The sequence below is a fragment of the Cervus elaphus genome, chromosome 30 (assembly GCF_910594005.1).
Source record: "Cervus elaphus chromosome 30, mCerEla1.1, whole genome shotgun sequence".
Taxonomy (NCBI): Eukaryota; Metazoa; Chordata; class Mammalia; order Artiodactyla; family Cervidae; genus Cervus; species Cervus elaphus.
Genome location: NC_057844.1, coordinates 36,497,318 through 36,515,688, shown reverse-complemented (window position 1 = coordinate 36,515,688; position 18,371 = coordinate 36,497,318). Strand labels below are relative to the sequence as shown.

Below are 18,371 nucleotides of genomic sequence, written 5' to 3'. Positions count from 1 at the left end.
ATTTCTTTTATATGTAGGGGTATGTATCTGTTAATCCCAGACTCCTAATTTATCCCTTCCCTTTTGTAACTATAAGTTTGTTTTCTATGTTTGTGAGTCTGTTTATGTTCCATAAATAAGTTCATTTGGCTTCCCTGGTGGCTCAGACAGTAAAGAATCTACCTGAATGCAGGAGACATGGATTTGATCCCTGGGTCAGGAAGATCCCCTGGAAAAGGGAATGGCTACCCACTCCACTGTTCTGGCCTGGGGAAATTTCATGGACAGAGGAGCCTGGCATGCTGCAGTCCATGGAGTTGCAAAGAGTTGGACATGACTTAGCAACTGAACAACAACAATATTGATTCCACATATAAGTGACATCATAGATATTTGTCTTTGTCTGACTTACTTCACTCAGTGTGATAATCTCTAGTTGCATCCATGTTGCTGCAAATGGCATTATTTTATTCTTTTTTATGACTGAGTAGTATTCCATTGTGTATCTGTCAGTGGACATGGATTGCTTCCATGTCTTGGCTATTTCTTTAGCCAGAAGCGAGTTATATGTGCATGGCTAAGCCAGTTTCTGCTGAGGAGGACAGAATTACTGAGACTGCTTGGAAGTGGGGGAAGGAGCAGGCTCAGCTCACAGAGAACAGCAGGAAGGCAGACAGGGCTCGCCCCATCCCTGGTGAGGCACCACCTCCTCTGACTCTGGGTTGCCGCAACTGAGCATGAAGGATTCCAGACAAAATCAGAGATCCATGACCTCTAGACTTCAGAGGAGTTTGTAGATGTTAAATTCTGCTTGTTTGGGGGAAATTACAGCTTCCCACAGATTCCCAGGTGGTGCTAGTGATAAAGGACATGATTGAAGCGACTTAGCATGCATGCACGCACGCACAGATTCCCAGGGGAGTCTGTAATCCAGAATATGTGAGGAACCAACAAATGAGATGAGCTAGTGAATGAGATGACGAAGGACCCTCCATGTTTAAAGTTCCATGATTTCCTCAACACTGAGTGTAACTTCAGCTCTTGGTTTTGCTACTGAGAGGATGTGTGTGCTGCCCACCCAAATACCTGGATTCTGTATTTTCAGTAGGTCACACATCCTCATGATTCAGAAGTCAAAATTATATTTAAAAGGTGTACTATGTTGCACCCTGTCACCACCACCCCTATTGCAGCTCCTCTTCCCCAACACATAACCATGCTTGTTAGTTTCCTGTTTGTCTTTGCACCATTTCTTTATGCAAAAAATGTGAAAATGAGCAAACATACTTAGTCCTTCCCCCTTTTTCTATGTAAAAAGTCATATACTCTCTTCTCTGTCCTGCACCTGTTTTCTTTACGTGACGTAATGTACTCTGAGTGTGGAGATCACCCTCATTCTTGTCCTTGGTTGGGACATGCCCCTGGGTGGGCATCCTCCAGCTGTCCCCGCCAGACACAGTGAACGACGCCACGGGAAGTAAACGCTCTGTGTGTCTGGTGTCTTGTTCTTGAGCAAAGGCATCTCTGAGAGGCAGTCCCCGAGGGAAAAGTGCAGCCGGAAAGAATAAACACATCAGTAACTGGGGTGATTTTGTCCGCTTCCCTGAGGGTTTCTCTGTGCTGCCCTCTCACGGCCGGTGAATGATTTCCGTTTCCTGTCGTCTTATGAGCTGTGTCTTTGTCAAACTTCACCACTTGTATAGACTAGAAACGGCCTCTCAGTGTAGTGAGCCTGAGCACCTTTCCAGATGTTTTAGGGATGTTTGTGTTTCTTCTTCTGTGAACTGTCTGTTCGTGTCCTTTGCCTCTTTCTCTCTTAGGTCTTGATGTTTTTATTCATGGTTTTTAGAAGCTTTGTAAATTAAGAAGCTTAATCTATGTTATGAATTGTGAATATTTGGCAGTTTTTGCAGTTTATTTGGGTTTCTTTCTTTGCTCATACTGAGTTTTTTGGTGATGAAAAAAGCTTATTCAACCTTTTTGAGAAATGCAGTATGATATATAAATTATTTTGATATGTGGTCATTCTGACATGTATGAATCATTTCTACTTACAGCTAATAAGAGACATGGTTAATGTCTGTGAAACTAATTTGGCCAAACCCAACCCACCGTCTCTTGCCAAATACCGAGCTTTGAGATGCAAAATTGAGCATGTTGAGCCGAACACTGAAGAATTTTTGAGAGTAAGAGAAGAGGTGCTGCAGAATAATCACAGGTAGGAATATAGGAGATAGGTGAGGGTCTGCTCTTTAACCTGCTTTAGATTCTGGTAGAGCAGATCTTCACACACCTAGATAATTAATCCTCACTGCAGGGTAATTACGGTGTGATGACAGATACTCACTTCTGTGTCTATAATAGGGCTCAGAGCTGTGTTCTGTGCTTAAACACTCCCCACTGTTCCAGTCCATTCCAAGTTCACCTACTGTTGCACAGAATTAAATTCTAAAAATTTAGATGAGAGAGTATTGGAGTTTGTTCACAAATGCAGTGTTTGAGTGCTGAAGGGTATTGCACGGTAAAATCCACTCAAATTAAGATTTTAAGATGAAGAAACATGTTTTGGATCTCTCTCTGAACCTGGCTGGCCTGCTGAGCAGCACAGAAGGTCAGCTGTTTATTACCTTCTTGATCTTGTCTCATCAGGATGTCAGCTCGGCAAGGCTGAGACCGTGTTTTCTTATTTCTATTGCTGGTAGAGTACTTAGCACAGAGTATGTTTGTTGAATGAGTGCATGAATGTTGAACGAAGGAACAAATTCAATTCGTATATTCTGTATATTATGTTTGATAAAATATGGAATATTTTGCGTAATGTTTTTTACAACCTACTTTTAACACTTAACATTTTACTATAAGTTTTGTTTCACATCCTTACTTTTTTTTTTTCACATCCTTACTTATTTTTAAGAGAGTATTTTTTAATGGCTGCATAGTATTTCCAAGAGATGTTGCATTGTGATTCATTGAATCAGTTCTCTAATAATGGACATTTGGGCAATTTTGGGTTTTCTGCTGCTGCTAACAATTTTTTATTGTGCTTTTAATTATGTAATCTCAAGGTTTTCTTCTAATTCTACAGTAAAAGTCCAGTGGACATCTTGCAGATATTTAGAGTTGGCAGAGTAAGTGAAACCACAGAGTTCCGGAGCCACATTGGCAATGTCAGGCACTTGCTGCATGGGTCTTCTGTGCAGAGCTTCATGGGAATCCTGTCCCGGTAAGAGCACACCATCTCTGTTTTCCAGACTTTTCAGCTACAGTTAGACTTTTTTCTGTAGTACGTGGATCTATTCCATTAAAGTCAGCCAGCTTATTGAATTCCTGAGAAAACTGAACACTATAGTTAAGTATGTAGTTTAAGTCATATGTTAATTATTATATATTTTAAAGTGCAGTGCATGGAAACGAATTGCTTCTTGAAGAAAGGGAATTCTCTATGTCCTGACTCTTACCTGTGTATCTAACTCAAAGATAGTCTAGAAATTAGAGCTCCCAGATGCCATGAATTATCTATTCAAAACATAGCTCTAATTTCTGTTAGCTTTGAATAACACTTAATATTAGAGTTGAAACTGAAGTCACAAGGAGCAAGAGAAATCATAGTTAAACCTGGATCTTAGTTAAATCCCCTACTAAAGACTTATGCAGGCTCCACCTGGAAAAAGTTTTAACTGCTTCAGAAAAACCTAAATACAAGCTGATTAGAAAGATACAGGTTTTCCTTGAATTGACCTATGCATTTTGTGCTATCACAATAAGAATACTAGCAATACTAACAATGGACTTCCATGGTGGCTCAGTGGTAAAGAATCTGCCTGCTAGTGCAGGAGACACGGGTTCAGTCCCTGACCTGGAAGGATTCCAGATGGTGCAGAGCCACTAAGCCCGTGCACCACAGCTGTTGAGCCTGTGCTCTAGAGCCCGGAAGCTGCAACTACTGAAACCTGTCCACGCCAAAGCCTGTGCTCCGCAGCAAGAGAAGCCACCGCAGTAAGAAGCCTATGCACCGCAACTGGAGAGTAGCCCATGCTCAGTGCAACTAGAGAAAGCCCACGAGCAGCAGTGAAGACCCAGCACAGCCATAAATAAATAAGTAAATAAACCTACTAACAAGATTTTTTTTTAAGAAAAGAAAAGCTGATTCTATAGCCCATATTTTTTTAAATTTGAATTTACCAGGGTAATTCTGAAAAAGAAGGATAACCAGAGAGAATTAACCAGTCAGATGTTAAAAACATAAAGCTTTACTAAGTAAAACAGTGAGGTGAGAAATAGATGAGGCAGCAAAATAAAAATCCACAAATAAATGCAAAAACATAGGGGATTTAATATATGATAAAATTAGCTTTTATCTCTATGAGAAAAGTGTTTGCTTGAGTACCATATATGGATATAAATGGTTAGCTGTCTGGAAAAAAATATAAAGTTGGATCCTTACTTCATTCCTCACACAAACTCCACGTGGAGTGAAGATTTGAAAATTTAAAATAAAATGAAGCAGTAAAAACAATCTTTGAGTAAGAAAGATTATTTAAGTACATCCCAAAAACCATTTTACAAAGTTAATTCTATTTCATAACACAGAACATAAACTTCAGATGTAATAAAAGGCAGGAGTCTCTCGTCTCCCACCTTCCCAGAGATAATCTGGTTTGTTTGATTGCAGAGAGTTCTAGAAAGCAGGAACCTGCAATGGGAGCACAGTCAGTCTTGGCCTCATGGCTGTTCTGCTGAGCCCTTCATAGGTCCAACCTGAGGGTGGGCAGTGGCTAGCCAGCCCGCCAGGTTGATGGTGGTGAGAAACGGCCTTGGCTGGATCCATTTCAGTGGCACCTGGAATTCCTACTCTGAGGTTACTTTGAAATACATTTTTCTTTTCACTTCATGCTAATTATTTATTTATTGACTTTCAGTTGGTATATTTTCTCCAGGTTTGTTGAGTTATGATTGACAAATAAAAGCTGTATATCTTTAGGTTGTACAACGTGATTTCTTAAAGTTGTACAACGTGATGGTTTAATATATGTATGTATTATGAAAAGATCTCCACGATCAAGTTAATTAGCACATCCGTCACCTCACAGGCTTACCTTTTCTTTTTCTTGTGGTAAGTACAGAAGATCTAATACTATCTTAGCAGACTTGCAGTGTACAGTATCATCACAAACAGTCACCACTCTGGGCATTGCATCCCCAGAGCGTTTTCGTCTTGTAACTGGAAGTTCATGATTTTTGACTAGCACCACCCCCGGTAGCTTCCCCCACCCCTAGCCCCTGGAAACCACAACTCTACTCTCTAGGTTTTTGAGTTCGACTTTTTCAGATTCCACATACGAGTGAAGTCTTGCAATGTTTGTCTGTGTCTGGCTTGTTTCACAGAAGTCCTTAAATAGCTCCTTTCTTGGCCAGAATTATGAGGCTATAATGAAAGATTCCTTTTTTCTAGTAAATCACTATAATATTATTTTCCAGTGGGTTGCTTTTACCCAAAGTAGTTGAAGATCGTGGAGTGAAGAGAACAGACATTGGAAATCTTGGGAGTGGGATATATTTCAGCGATTCACTCAGGTCAGTACCTTATCTTTTTAATCACATCATACACACCCATCACCAAGGAGACCAATACTTGCTACAAGTTTTCACCTGTCTTTTCTTGGTGAGGATTTCTCACCAAAAACAGATAATTAAAGCATCCAGTTTTCTCAGTATATTGTAGAAGCCTGTCTTGTGGTGGATATTTGGGAAAATTATATTTGAAATCATCTTAGTGATTTTACTATCCTAAGAACTTTTACCTGTATTTACTCACTCATTCTCACAGCAAACCACTGAGGTCAGGCCTTGTCACTCCCACCCTAATCACAGATGAGAACACTGTGGGACAGTGGGGGTGACTTGTGGAAAGCCACACAGAACCTTGTCTTCTCCAGAGCCAGCAGTCTTGATTTCTCCAGCACATGACCTCGCTCACAGACAGGGCCTGGAATAATATCTGAGTCTCTCTTCATTTCAGCCACAGCATATTGAACTTACTAAGCACCAGGTTAAGTCCTTCAAGCACGTTGTTTGATAACCTCACAATGGTGTTGGGAATCATTTTATGAAGATGAAACATCTTCATGGAGTTTAAATAACTTGCATTCAGGTCACAGAACTAAGAAAATGACAGGTTCAGGCCCAGGACAGAGGATGATTATCCAGGAATTTAAGGAGTCCCCCCAGATCAATGAGAGAAGGAGTACCCAGTAAGCAAAGGGCAGAAGATATGAAGAGGAAACATGTATGGAAACACTTGAAAAGATCAGTGATTAAGAACATGCAAATCAAACCAGAATGAGACCATTTCACACCTGTTGTATCGACAGACACTTTAACACCTTTAGGTGTTGGTGAGTCTCCCCTCCTGGAAAAGGGTGCCGTCATCTCATGGAGCTAAAGAGCAGCTGTGATAGTGTGACTCGGGGGTTGGGGAGCAGTGCACCCCATCCTGGCTGCACATGGAATCACCTGTGAGCTTTCGGACAGTGCTGGTGCAGAGTTCACCCGGATCAGCTCAGTCAGGGTCTCGGGGGCCAAGATTGGGCTCCCAGTAGTTTCTCTGCTTCGTGTGTGACTTTAACACACAATCTGGGCTGAGAATCACCACGCTAGTAAACATTGGTATACGTAGACAAGTGGGGATTGGACAGTGGGGTGGGTGATGCGCTGGTGTGGTCCAACATCTCCATGTGTGCGTGTGTGCTAACCAGGTGCTCTCCAGCTGCACGTGTCAAATGGATAAACCTTAGGACCAGGCTATGGACTGACTCTCTCCACATAACGTTATTACCAAGGGGCATGTGCCTATGTGCTGACACCGAGAAAGAAAGACAAGATAATGATGCTCTTTTTCCTGAGCTGGCGGCAGCTACGATAGCTGTCTTATTATTATTCTTGAGATTTAACATTTATAGAATAAATGCTTTCCTATGTACAAAGTCTTTCCAAGTAAGCACTTTTATATGTTAAAATATTTTTCAAAAGGCAAACTGGCAGTCAGTTCAATTTAACCAAATTGAAGTCCTCAGTGGATATGGACAGTGGGGTTTTGGTGAGGAAGTGCAAACAGACCAGACTGCAATGGGTTGAGAGCTGGTTCGCAGACAAGCCAGAGAGACAGTTGCTGATGGTGAGGGGCGAGGAGGGAGGAGTGGGGCTGAGGGGAATGGGAAGAGATGAGCAGGAGGAGGGTGGGGTAATCAGGGTCCTGTGTTTATAAATATGGGGCACCCATCAGCACAAACAGAAGTGCAAGTTTTAGAGGTGTGTCCTCAACAGTGCCCCCCCCAAGTCACCCAGCCTGAACTCTTGACACAACAGTTACTTTATTAAAGCTGTTGGTTCGTAAGAAAGTTAAATGGAATAGCTCGTTTGGGCATCACTTGACATTTTGTTTTTCCACTTGGATCCAGAAGACTTCATGAGGGTGCAGCATTGTTTGTCCTTTGACCAGTTCTTACTTGGCATTTCATGTTCTTTCTGAACTTTAGTGCCAGGAATTAATCCACTTTTTCTTCTTATCGGGTGGGCTGCTTCCTTCTCTTTGTTCAGTCTGTATATTTTAGTAGCTGATAAAGAGCTGCCTAGCACAGCAGAGGAGCAATAAATGTGTGTTTTGCATAAAAATTTTAAATAAATAAGTAAATAGAGTTCTAAATGGAATCTTCAGAGATATTTCAGTAACAGTAAAATTTGGAATATTCTACCAGCAAAGTCATTTGGATTCTAGTTTTCCTACATGTATAAAACAGTGTTGCCATGTAACTGTAAAGTAAAACACATACGTGCTTACTTCCTGTGACGTGCAGTACGAGCATCAAGTACTCGCACCCTGGACAGACAGATGGCACCCGACTCCTGGTCGTCTGTGACGTCGCCCTTGGCAGGTGCATGGACCTGCATGAGCGAAACTTCTCCCTGACGGAGGCACCACCCGAGTACGACAGTGTCCACGGGGTGCGGGGAACGGATACGGTCAGCTCAGACTTTGAGGTATTTCTATTGAGGCAGACAGGCTCCTGTTTTTATCAAATATGTTTAAGTTTAAATAATTACTGTATAGCTACTGTCTGAATTCAACAGTTTCTAAATGAACAAACATGAAATTCTGCTTTTATGAAAACATTTGCCAATAAAGTTTCTTTTCCTTTATTATTGAACTTCTGTTTTCTCTAGGATGATGAATTTGTTGTATACAAAACCAATCAGGTTAAAATGAAATATATTGTTAAATTTTCTGTATCTGGAGATGAAATAAAGGACTTTCATCCTTGTGATAATACGGAATTAGAGGAATACAGACCTGAGTTTTCACATTTTTCAACAGTTGAAGGTGAGATGGCTTTTTTGACTGCTGTTCTCTGTGATGTTTATAGAACTTAAATATTGTATTTTCAGTGAAATTTGTATTCATGTTTGGTAACTATATCTCTGATTTCTTACATAAACACTTCGTTTCCTTTTTTATTTTGTAAAAACAAAACCTGGGGTGATTGAGAGATTGGGTGATGTCAAAGCCCCCTGTTACTTCATTAACGCACTGAGGCTGAGCCATCTACCGCCCCCCAAACCAAGTCCAAGTGTCACAGTGCAGAAGACGCAGCCTTAGAGTTCAGTAGCTTGCCAGTTACCAGGCTGTGCAACCTTAGACAAACCTCATAACCTTTCTGGGCTCCGTTTCTCCCCTGTGGGAATGAGATCAACACCTGCATTATGTGAAGGGGCTGCAAAGTTGCCACGTGCAGCTTGTGTGTAAGCAGAAGGTGACTGCTTCTCAGAAAAGTGTAAATTCACACTAGTATAATATTAATTGATAGCATTTAAAAACACATCAGCATGGTGGAGAGGGAGGTGGGAGGGGGGATCGGGATGGGGAATACGTGTAAATCTATGGCTGATTCATATCAATGTATGACAAAAAAATAAATAAAAATAAAAACAAAAAATAAACTGTGATCAAATTATTTTTTATCAAAAATATATATGGTTTCATGTAGAACATGACCCCTGTTTTCCACTGGAAGTCATTAAAGTGTGTATCTCTTGAGAGTGTATCTGCCTCTCTAGCCCGGTCTGGCACCTTGCCCACGTGACTCGTGAGGACACGGGCTTCCTGGGACTGAAGTCTGAGAGACCTCCTGTCACTGCAGCTCTATGGCACAGTGACAGCGCTGACTGAGCAGGGGGTGCAGAAACCCAGATTCATACTTGAGATGCACTTATTAGGTGTTCTGAAGACCTGTGTGTACTTGTATATGTTTAAACTCTGAATTTGCGAGACGACGCCACATAGTTAGTAGACTGAAATGGTAGCATCCCCATTGGGAATGCTTCCCCTATCCCATCTCATGTGGATTAACTTTTAAGAAATGGTGACTGAAAATCATAAAATGCTATTTGTCCACTTACCCTAAAATGTAAGGTTTGAAGGGAAGGGGAAGGAATAAAGGGCAGGTGACAGAAACAGACAGTGGAGGGAGGGCTTTCAAAGCTGACATGAATGTTTCTGACTTGCAGATCACCAGCTTCCAGGCAGCACACCTTTCCCCGACATCAAGGCGGGTCTTCAGGATGCCTCTGGGAGTTCAGTTCCTCTGGAGGACGTTCACATCAAGGGAAAAATAATAGACTTTGTAGCCCAGGTATGTTCTTTGTGGTTTTGTGATCTTTAAACTAAATGAATGTAAATCATACACAAGAATTGGATCACAGTTGCGTGAACTAAACACATACATTTCTAAAATTTGTTTGTTCATTGAGCACCCAGTGTGTGCCTGGGGCCATCCTAAGCTCTAGGTGAACCACAAGGAGCAGCCTAAGGAAAGCCTGCCTGCTAGAGCAGGGCCAGGCAGTGCACTCGGGAAATAAATATGTAACATGGACCTGCTGGAGAGAAAACCAGGGCAGGTAGGAGGGGATGGACTGGTGAACACGGTGGCCAACAAGCCCTCCTGAGAAGGGACATCTGAGGTGTCCATTCCAGGTGGTGGAAGGGCATATGCAAAGGCCCTGAGGCAGGAGTGCACCTGACATGGGGTGCACCGAGGATCAGGGTGAAGAGGGGGTGGAGGGAGCACTGAGGAGCAGTGGGGACACCAAGGAGCAGGGTGGAAGGGACACTGAGGATCAGCATGGGGACTGGGGGGCCTTGAGGAGTAGCGTGAGGGGGCCGTGTTGGAAGTGCGTGAGGAGGCAGCGGGCACTCCTGTCAGGCACAGACTGACAACGCGGAGTGAGCAGAAAGCCTTTGGAAGACACTTGCAGTGTAGTGACCTGCCAGAATTGTGTTCTCACGGGATCACTCTGGCCCCTACCCTCCTCCCCAAGTTGAGGACAGTCATAGGATGACCAGCTAGGAGACACAGTTCTGTCCAGGAACACACCGTGCAGGGATGTGGGCTGGGAGCAAGGCTTGCAGGAGGAGGGAGTCGGGCTGGCAGGAGAGACTGTGGCCCTTCAGAGGGAAGTGAGGCTGGTCTTTAGTGATCACCTGACTAGGGAAGGCGGGTGTGGGGTGGGAAAGAGCCTGCCTGCCACCCCTGAGGCTGACACTGTGTGGGTGTGTCTGACCTCCATCCCCGCCCTTGCTGACCCACCCACACAACCCTGAAGCCGCTGGGGGCCCCGTGTCCGGCTGTGGGAAGGACCCAGTGTGGGTTCCAGGCAGGGCACTACAGGCGCTCCTCTCTGTGGGGCCGTACAGAAGCTGTGAGCACATGACTGCCACTTCCTGTGACTCAGGCTTCACCTGCATGTCAGTTCTTCCCAGACTCCACAGGGTGAGCCCTTGTTGTTCCATTGTTTGAATGAGGAGGCACTGAACAATGTGATAAAGACCAGTCTGAACTCATCACTCCAACTGGATGGTCTGGGATGGATTGGTTTGTGGGGGGACTGGTGTTGACCGCAGCGGAGCCCTGGGGTTTGAGAGCCCGGTTTGGAGTTCGTGCTCATCCTTCTGCAGCCTGGTCATGCAGTGGTTTCCTCAGGTGCAGATGAGACGGTAACGCAGGGCTGCCCGTCGGTGGTGGTGGCTCCGTGGTGGTTTCCTTGGATGTAGATGAGACGGTAACGCGGGGCTGCCCGTCGGTGGTGGTGGCTCCGTGGTGGTTTCCTTGGATGTAGATGAGACGGTAACGCTGGGCTGCCTGTCGGTGGTGGCCATTCCGCAGTGGTTTCCTCGGGTGCAGATGAGACAGTAACGCTGGGCTGCCCGTCGGTGGTGGCTGTTCCCTGATGGTTTCCTCGGATGTAGATGAGACGGTAATGCTGGGCTGCCTGTCTGTGGTGGCTGTTCCGCATAGTGAACGTGAGGGCCCCGGTGCACACAAGTGTTGCAGGAGCGGCCTGTGTCTTTCGTGTGTCACTGTGGATTAGACACTGTTTGATGAGGCTTTTCCATGGACGGGTTTGCCCCACACATAACTCGTGGTGCAGCCATGAACCTTCCTCTCATTTCTGGATAGCTGGCCTGTTATCTGACTTGAGTGTCCACACAGAGCCGGCAGCAGGGAACTTGGCTGTACGTGGCCCACTCTGGACTTCTTGGAGTGAGCTTAATGTTTTCAGTTTAACAACTAAACTGAACTAAAACACTGGTTGCATTTGAAGGAGGAAGATTAAGATGTCAAAAATGTTACAGTGTATTAGTTTCTGTTGTAAGTCCTAGTAAAAATCCTCCATCATCTTTATCTAAAATTTCTTTGCTTTTGGTGACAACGCATCATCAAAGGCAGTGACTTGGATGGGGTCCTGACCTCTGGGGCCTCACATGCACAGCAGTTTCCATTAATAGCTGTTCCTGCGAACATCATTCATGCGGTTTCATCAAATATATGGGTTTTTCTTCTTCAGGTCGTTGTTTTTCAAACATACACAAACCAAAATCATGTGCCCATTGAGGCAAAATATGTTTTTCCCTTGGACGACAAGGCAGCTGTGTGTGGTTTCGAGGCTTTCATCAATGGGAAGCACGTGGTGGGAGAGGTAAGGGAGAACGCCAACTGCTCTGTGGGATGGGCCATCCTGAGTCCCTTAGTTTCGGGCTGAGTAGCAGCCTGGTCATAAAACAGGATGTTCCTGGAAGAGTCAGGCCCTTGTACAGCCAGCCTCCACTCAGACATTTGGCGTCCCTCTCTGGTTAGCTAGCCTCTGTTCCTGCCTGTCCAGATTCCTTGTCCAGACACTTGAACAAACAGTGATTTCAGTATCAAAAGTTTGAGAGACACATTGGAAAATTGGTAACGCCCTTTATGTATTTTTGGAAAAATACTGATCCTTTGTACCCTGCCATAAAAGCCAACTGAAGTGAAGAAAAATATGTCCAGAAGAAGTATAAGTTGATTAATTCTTTGTTTATTCTAAGAGTCCACAGTTGCAATAGTAACTTACATTTTATCAAATTTAAGACAAACTTCATTTTTTATTTATTCAGAGTAAAGCTCCAAACTTCCTTTTCACTATCAGCTCTCAAATATTTTGGTCCCAGCTTTTAAAGAGCATCCTCTTCAATTGCCCTTTTCTGATTCAAATTCTTATTAGAAGTACATTTTTATGATCGCTGTATGTAAGTTTTCATTCATCTTAGCCTTCTTAGCTTAGCCTTCTGTTTTTTCCTGGGTTTTAATAAACGTTGATGAAGTTTTCCTTATTAAAGTCTGAAGTCACTGTTCATATCATGACTGGTACAACACTGTCTTTTTCAGATTAAAGAGAAGGAAGCGGCCCAGCGAGAGTACCGAGTGGCAATCAGTCAAGGCCACGGTGCCTACCTGATGGATCAGGACGCACCCGTAAGACTTTCATCCAAGTCTGTCCCGCTTGCTTGCTAGAAAGGGGAGAACAGGTGGAAGTTGATTTTGAATATGAAATTCTAATTTTCATTAGAAATTTAGCATATGAAATTCTAAATTTCACTAGAAAGTAGAATCATTTTTGCTGGTTTAGGCCCTGGAGTTTCATGTAGTTGGGAAGGGAGGTTTGGCTAGTGAGACCCATGTGACTTGTTTAGATAAAGGAGGAAATGGCCAGGGTCACCCAGCAGATCCTAAGAGCCATTTCTGTCCTTGGGAACTGCGTTCCCCAGACGTGACAACAGAAAGAAACTATGTGGGCCCATAATTTCCATCTTCCCTTAGAAGGGTAAGATATTTACATTTCCCCCAGAACTAAGCTCACTTAGCAGTTTATCCAGTTTTCACCAGTCGTGTCTCAGGGAGGCGCATCTGCAGGGCCTGGGCTGGGTCCACGGTTAGGGTTAGGTCTTCCCAGGGTCAGATGTGGAGATCTGGGAGGAGGAGCCACAGGGCCGCATCCACACGCTTCTTGCTTTAACTGTAAGATGTATTAAGTGTGCCTTAGGCAGGTGCTGGGCCACGTGCAGCCTCTCCAGCGTAGACACGTCAGTCGTTTCTAAAGACAGGCCGTGTGCTTCAGACACACCTCTGAGGAGGACTCATCGCCAGAATACTGTCAAAATGTGATGTTTGGAACAGGCAGTTATTAAAATTACAGTAGATTTAAGGGATAAATCTGCAGAATGGGGATTAACAAGAAGAGGTGATTGTTCCACAGGGAGCTCGCTGGCCCTGTGCTCAAGTGCTGGGTCCCCTGCAGTCCCTAGAGGGGCATGGTGCCATTACACAGGCCCCTAGTGCTCTTTATACAGGTGGAGGCCCAAATTGGAATCCCAGTGTTTAAGCGGTGAAGTAACAGGAGAGGTTAGATAAAAAGTTAATGGAAAAACAAAGAGAAAATTTGAGTGCCAAAAGCAAGGCTGGAGACAGTGCCCAGCCTCTGTGGAGAAGCCCCGCAGGAGTTAGACCTCTGTGTCAGGAGGCCCAGGTGCCCTAACCATGGGTCCCCTCTTCCTCTGAGGGATTCAGCTGAAATTCAGTTCACCTGGCTGCCTGGCAGCTCAGCCTTCCTTCGGGTTTGGGACAAGTTAGGATTCTGTAGGTGACCCGGGTGACCACGTGGGTGGCAGCTGCTGGCACCCATCCAGACCCTGTATCATAGTGCTACCATACACCTCCGGTGGCACCTCTCCAGGAAGCCCTGGTCTCCATACCCTTCCCTTGAGGCCAAGTGCTGCTGCTGTATGATAATCCTGTCTTCGTTGTTTGTTCCCACCTTGATGTCAAAGGTAACAACAGTTGACTCCTCAAATCTACATTAATCGTAATATCATACACCCCTAATCTAAGCAGACTGAGTTCAGTGAAACAGAGCACAGGCTTGGCCATGTCAGGAGCACCCAAGATGGGTCAGAGGAAATGATCCAGCCTCTTTCTGACCTCACTAGGCATGAAGTTATTTCCTTACACAGTGATTGGCAATACCTGCTAAAAGAAAGCAAAGCAATTATTCTGAAACGTAAGATGATGAATTTTCTAGAAAAGAGTTAAATGAGGGCCAAACTTGGTATTACAGGCTCCAGCTCTATAGCCAGCAGGAGTCTGCTGGTATACTGTGTCTGCAGAGAGGCCTTGGGGTTGGGGGGTTAGTCTCTAGGAAGGGGCAGGCAGGCGTCCTGGGCAGAGCGTTGCGGCCACAGAGAGGCCATCGGGTTGCAGGGGGGTGGGGTGGCCTCCACTGGAGCAGAGGCCACTGGGTGAAGCCTCTCGGACCCCAGACCGCTGGGGAAGGGCCCTGGGTTCTCCTTCCGCAAAGCCACTGCTGGTCTGGAGGCCATGTCCCCTTCTCTGAGGAGGAAGCAGGCAAGTTGTGATCAGACCATTTATGTAACAGGAGGGGATCGCCTGCAGGATGGAGATGCTTCTGAGACACAGCCTAAGTCATATACTTCCATTTCAGGACATCTTCACCGTCAGTGTCGGGAACTTACCCCCAGAGGCCAAGGTCCTGATCAAAATCACCTACATCACGGAGCTGAGCGTCCAGGGTGCCTGCGTGGTCTTCTTCCTGCCGGCCACCGTGGCGCCCTGGCAGCAGGACAGGGCTCTGAGGGAGAACCTTCAGGTCCGTTTGGCGACAGCAGCTTTATTGTGATTTATGCAGAGGGAAGAAACAGCATCTAAATAACCTAACCTTTGAGGCATAGAGTCAATTGTAGTGACATTTAGGATGCTTAATGGCATCCTGTTTTTATTCTGTTCAGTCTCTTTAAATTTTATGTTGGTACTGCCTGCTCATGAAGAATTTTGATAAGCATAAAGAACGCCAATAAGCCAAAGAGGAAACTTTAAACCAATCTTAATTCCGTCTCCAGAGACGCCACCAAAGCTGCTGTTGCTGCTTTCCATACAGTGTTCAGACTCCCTGCTTTTTGTGCATCTGTATAAATTGTGTACTTGTGTGTGTGTGAGTGTGGATTCTTGTGGTGAAACTGAGCAGATACTTAGTTGTGCGTATGTATTTTTCTTTTCTCAGGATACAGTGGAGAAGATTTGTATAAAGGAAACAGGAACAAAGCAAAGGTTAGTACCTAAAATACAAAACCTGTCAATCATTCAGTGAGCATTCATTTTATAGCTTAAGTTATCATTTAAAATTACACAGAAGAGCTGCATGTAGTTGGTCAGTAATTGGGATGTTGGACTGAGCCACCTCTCTGTTCACTTCGGTAGCTTTTCTCTGAGCATGTCTATCGAGATGCCGCACATGATTGAATTCATCTTCAGTGACACACACGACCTGAGAAAAAAGGTTAGTAGGTCTTTGCTTTCACTTCTTAAGAATTCGTATTTTAACATCAGTTTTCCAAAGCACCTTTCTTTTCAGTCGTGTCCAACTCTTGGCGACCCTATAGACTGTAGCCCACCAGGCTTTGTCTGTCCATAGGATTTTCCAAGCAAGAGTACTGGAGTGGGTTACCATACCCTCTCCCAGTGATCTTTCTGACCCAGGGATCGAGACCCTGCATCTCTTATGTCTCCACTATTGACAGGCAGGTTCTTTACCGCTAGTACCGCCTGGGAAGCTCTTATGGCCATTGTATTGAATATAAATTTTTACATTTGCTTTTTTCACTTGACTTTCTGTTGTAAGTATTTTTGCAAGTATTTGAATTATTCTGAGATACAGCTTTTTATAAACGACTATCTATTGTGACTGAAAGTGAAAGAGGAGAGTGAAAAAGTTAGCTTAAAGCTCAACATTCAGAAAATTGAGATCATGGCATCTGGTCCCATCACTTCATGGCAAATAGATGGGGAAACAGTGGAAGCAGTATCAGACTTTATTTTTGGGGGCTCCAAAATCACTGCAGATGGTGATTGCAGCCATGAAATAAAAAGACGCTTACTCCTTGGAAGGGAAGTTATGACCAACCTAGATAGCATATTAAAAAGCAGGGTGCTCGCTTCGGCAGCACATATACTAAAATTGGAACGATACAGAGAAGATTAGCATGGCCCCTGCGCAAGGATGACACGCAAATTCGTGAAGCGTTCCATATTTTTTTAAAAAGAAAAAAAAAAAAGCAGGGACATTACTTTGCCAACAAAGGTCTGTCTAGTCAAGGCTGTGGTTTTTCCAGCAGTCATGTGTGGATGTGAGAATTGGACTATGAAGAAAGCTGAGTGCTGAAAAATTGATGCTTTTGAACTGTGGTGTTGGAGAAGACTCTTGAGAGTCCCTTGGACTGCAACGAGATCCAACCAGTCCATCCTGAAGGAGATCTGTCCTGGGTGTTCATTGGAAGGACTGATGCTAAAGCTGAAACTCCAATACTTTGGCCATCTGATGTGAAGAGTTGACTCATTGGAAAAGACCCTGATGCTGGGAGGGATTGGGGGCAGGAGGAGAAAGGGATGACAGAGGATGAGATGGCTGGATGGCATCACTGACTCAATGGACATGAGTTTGAGTAAACTCCGGGAGTTGGTGATGGTCAGGGAGGCCTGGCATGCTGTGATTCATGGGGTCGCAGGGAGTCGGACACGACTGAGCGACTGAACTGACTGACTGACTGATCCATTGTGACTATATAAGAATCTATTTATCATTCACCACTTGTTAAGTTTTTAGGTCCTTATTTTGTGGTTCTTGATTTTAAAAAAGCTCTCTAATGTCTATCTGCTTGTCTTCTCTGGTCTCCATTCCTTCTTGCTGGAGGATCTTTCTCTGTCTAGTCTTTTCTTCTTAAGGCTGCCAGAGGTATCTTTTCTCTTTCTGTTATGGCAGATGAAGATGTAACCCTCTTGCCCTCCTCTCACCTCAGTGCACATGTTTCTAACCCACTAATTCTAAGAGTTATAGTACGGTTTTTAGTTAAATCAATTTGCTGCTATTATTTAGTCACTAAGTCCTGTCCAACTCTTTGCAACCATGTAGACTGTAGCCCTCCACTCCTCTGTCCATGGGATTCTCCAGGCAAGAATCTGGAGTGGGTTGCCCTTTTCTCCTCCAGGGGTCTTCCCAACCCAGGGATCAAACCCACGTCTCCTGCTTGGCAGGCAGATTCTTTACAGCTGCGCCATCTGGGAAACCTGGTTATATCAATGGTAAATGTTTAAGTTATTATGAGTACATAAATGATAATAACACTGAGCGAAGAAATGTATTATGATGGCTTTTTTTCTTTTTACTTCTTTATATAATATTTCTTGGGGTGGGGGGAATTGCCATTTTCTTTGTCTTCTAGTACTGTTTCTTCTCATTTGTTCTAAGCTGTCATGTAAAGCCCCTCTGGGGCTGTTTTTGCTGTCTCAGTGAGTCAGCGACTCCTCTTCCTGACCCTGCCCGCTCCCCTGGGGCTGCTGTCCACGAGGCTTTTCCTCTTTAGTTCCCAACACCTGATAGAGCACAGCCTCCCTTACAACCCGAACATCTGAAAACATCCTCTTCTGCGTGCTCCCTTCCCACTGGGTAGGTGATCCCACTCAGAACCTTGAAATTGTCATCCCGCCCCCAGTGTTACTTCTGAGAGGTTAAACCTTTTTATCCCCTGTTCTTGATAGGCAGTTGTTTTGTTTTTGAGCCCTGAAATAATTTTATGTCTTCTCTTTATCCCTGATGTTCTGAAGTTCATCAGAACCTGACATTCTTTCATCATATATGTAATTCATGGCCTTTAGTTCTGGGGGATCTTCTTATGTTTTAATAAACAAGTATCCGTCTCCCCTTCACCTCTCAATGACTCTTAGTCAGACCCTGAATTGAGACCCTTGTTTTCTTACATTTTCTCTCCTGTTGTTCATTTTCTTGTCCTTTCATCCTGCTTTCTGGGTGATTTTCTCAATCATAAGTTACAACCATTTTACTGAAATTTTAATTTTCTCTCTGTCTCTCTTTTTTTTTTTTGGCAAGAGCTCTTTACTGTTCTGTAAGTATTCTCTTTTTTTCTGGCTTTTTGCTCAGTTGGCCTCCATTTTCATGTTTAAAGG

General features: G+C 44.2%; 1 protein-coding gene and 1 non-coding gene across 4 annotated transcripts in view; both read left to right on the top strand.

The window, feature by feature from the left end:
• Positions 1–18,371, top strand: part of PARP4 (poly(ADP-ribose) polymerase family member 4) — a 70,211-nt gene that overhangs the window by 16,324 nt on the left and 35,516 nt on the right. For all 3 annotated transcript variants that reach the window (XM_043891541.1, XM_043891542.1, XM_043891540.1), the window contains 11 exons: positions 2,037–2,197; positions 3,065–3,202; positions 5,458–5,553; positions 7,833–8,016; positions 8,200–8,356; positions 9,541–9,665; positions 11,878–12,009; positions 12,729–12,815; positions 14,839–15,003; positions 15,415–15,461; positions 15,612–15,690. In XM_043891541.1, coding sequence (XP_043747476.1) covers positions 2,037–2,197; positions 3,065–3,202; positions 5,458–5,553; positions 7,833–8,016; positions 8,200–8,356; positions 9,541–9,665; positions 11,878–12,009; positions 12,729–12,815; positions 14,839–15,003; positions 15,415–15,461; positions 15,612–15,690 — 1,371 coding nt within the window. The remainder of the gene's footprint in view (positions 1–2,036; positions 2,198–3,064; positions 3,203–5,457; positions 5,554–7,832; positions 8,017–8,199; positions 8,357–9,540; positions 9,666–11,877; positions 12,010–12,728; positions 12,816–14,838; positions 15,004–15,414; positions 15,462–15,611; positions 15,691–18,371) is intronic.
• Positions 16,339–16,445, top strand: LOC122687173. The gene has a single exon (XR_006339066.1). It is a non-coding gene; the product is annotated as a U6 spliceosomal RNA (small nuclear RNA).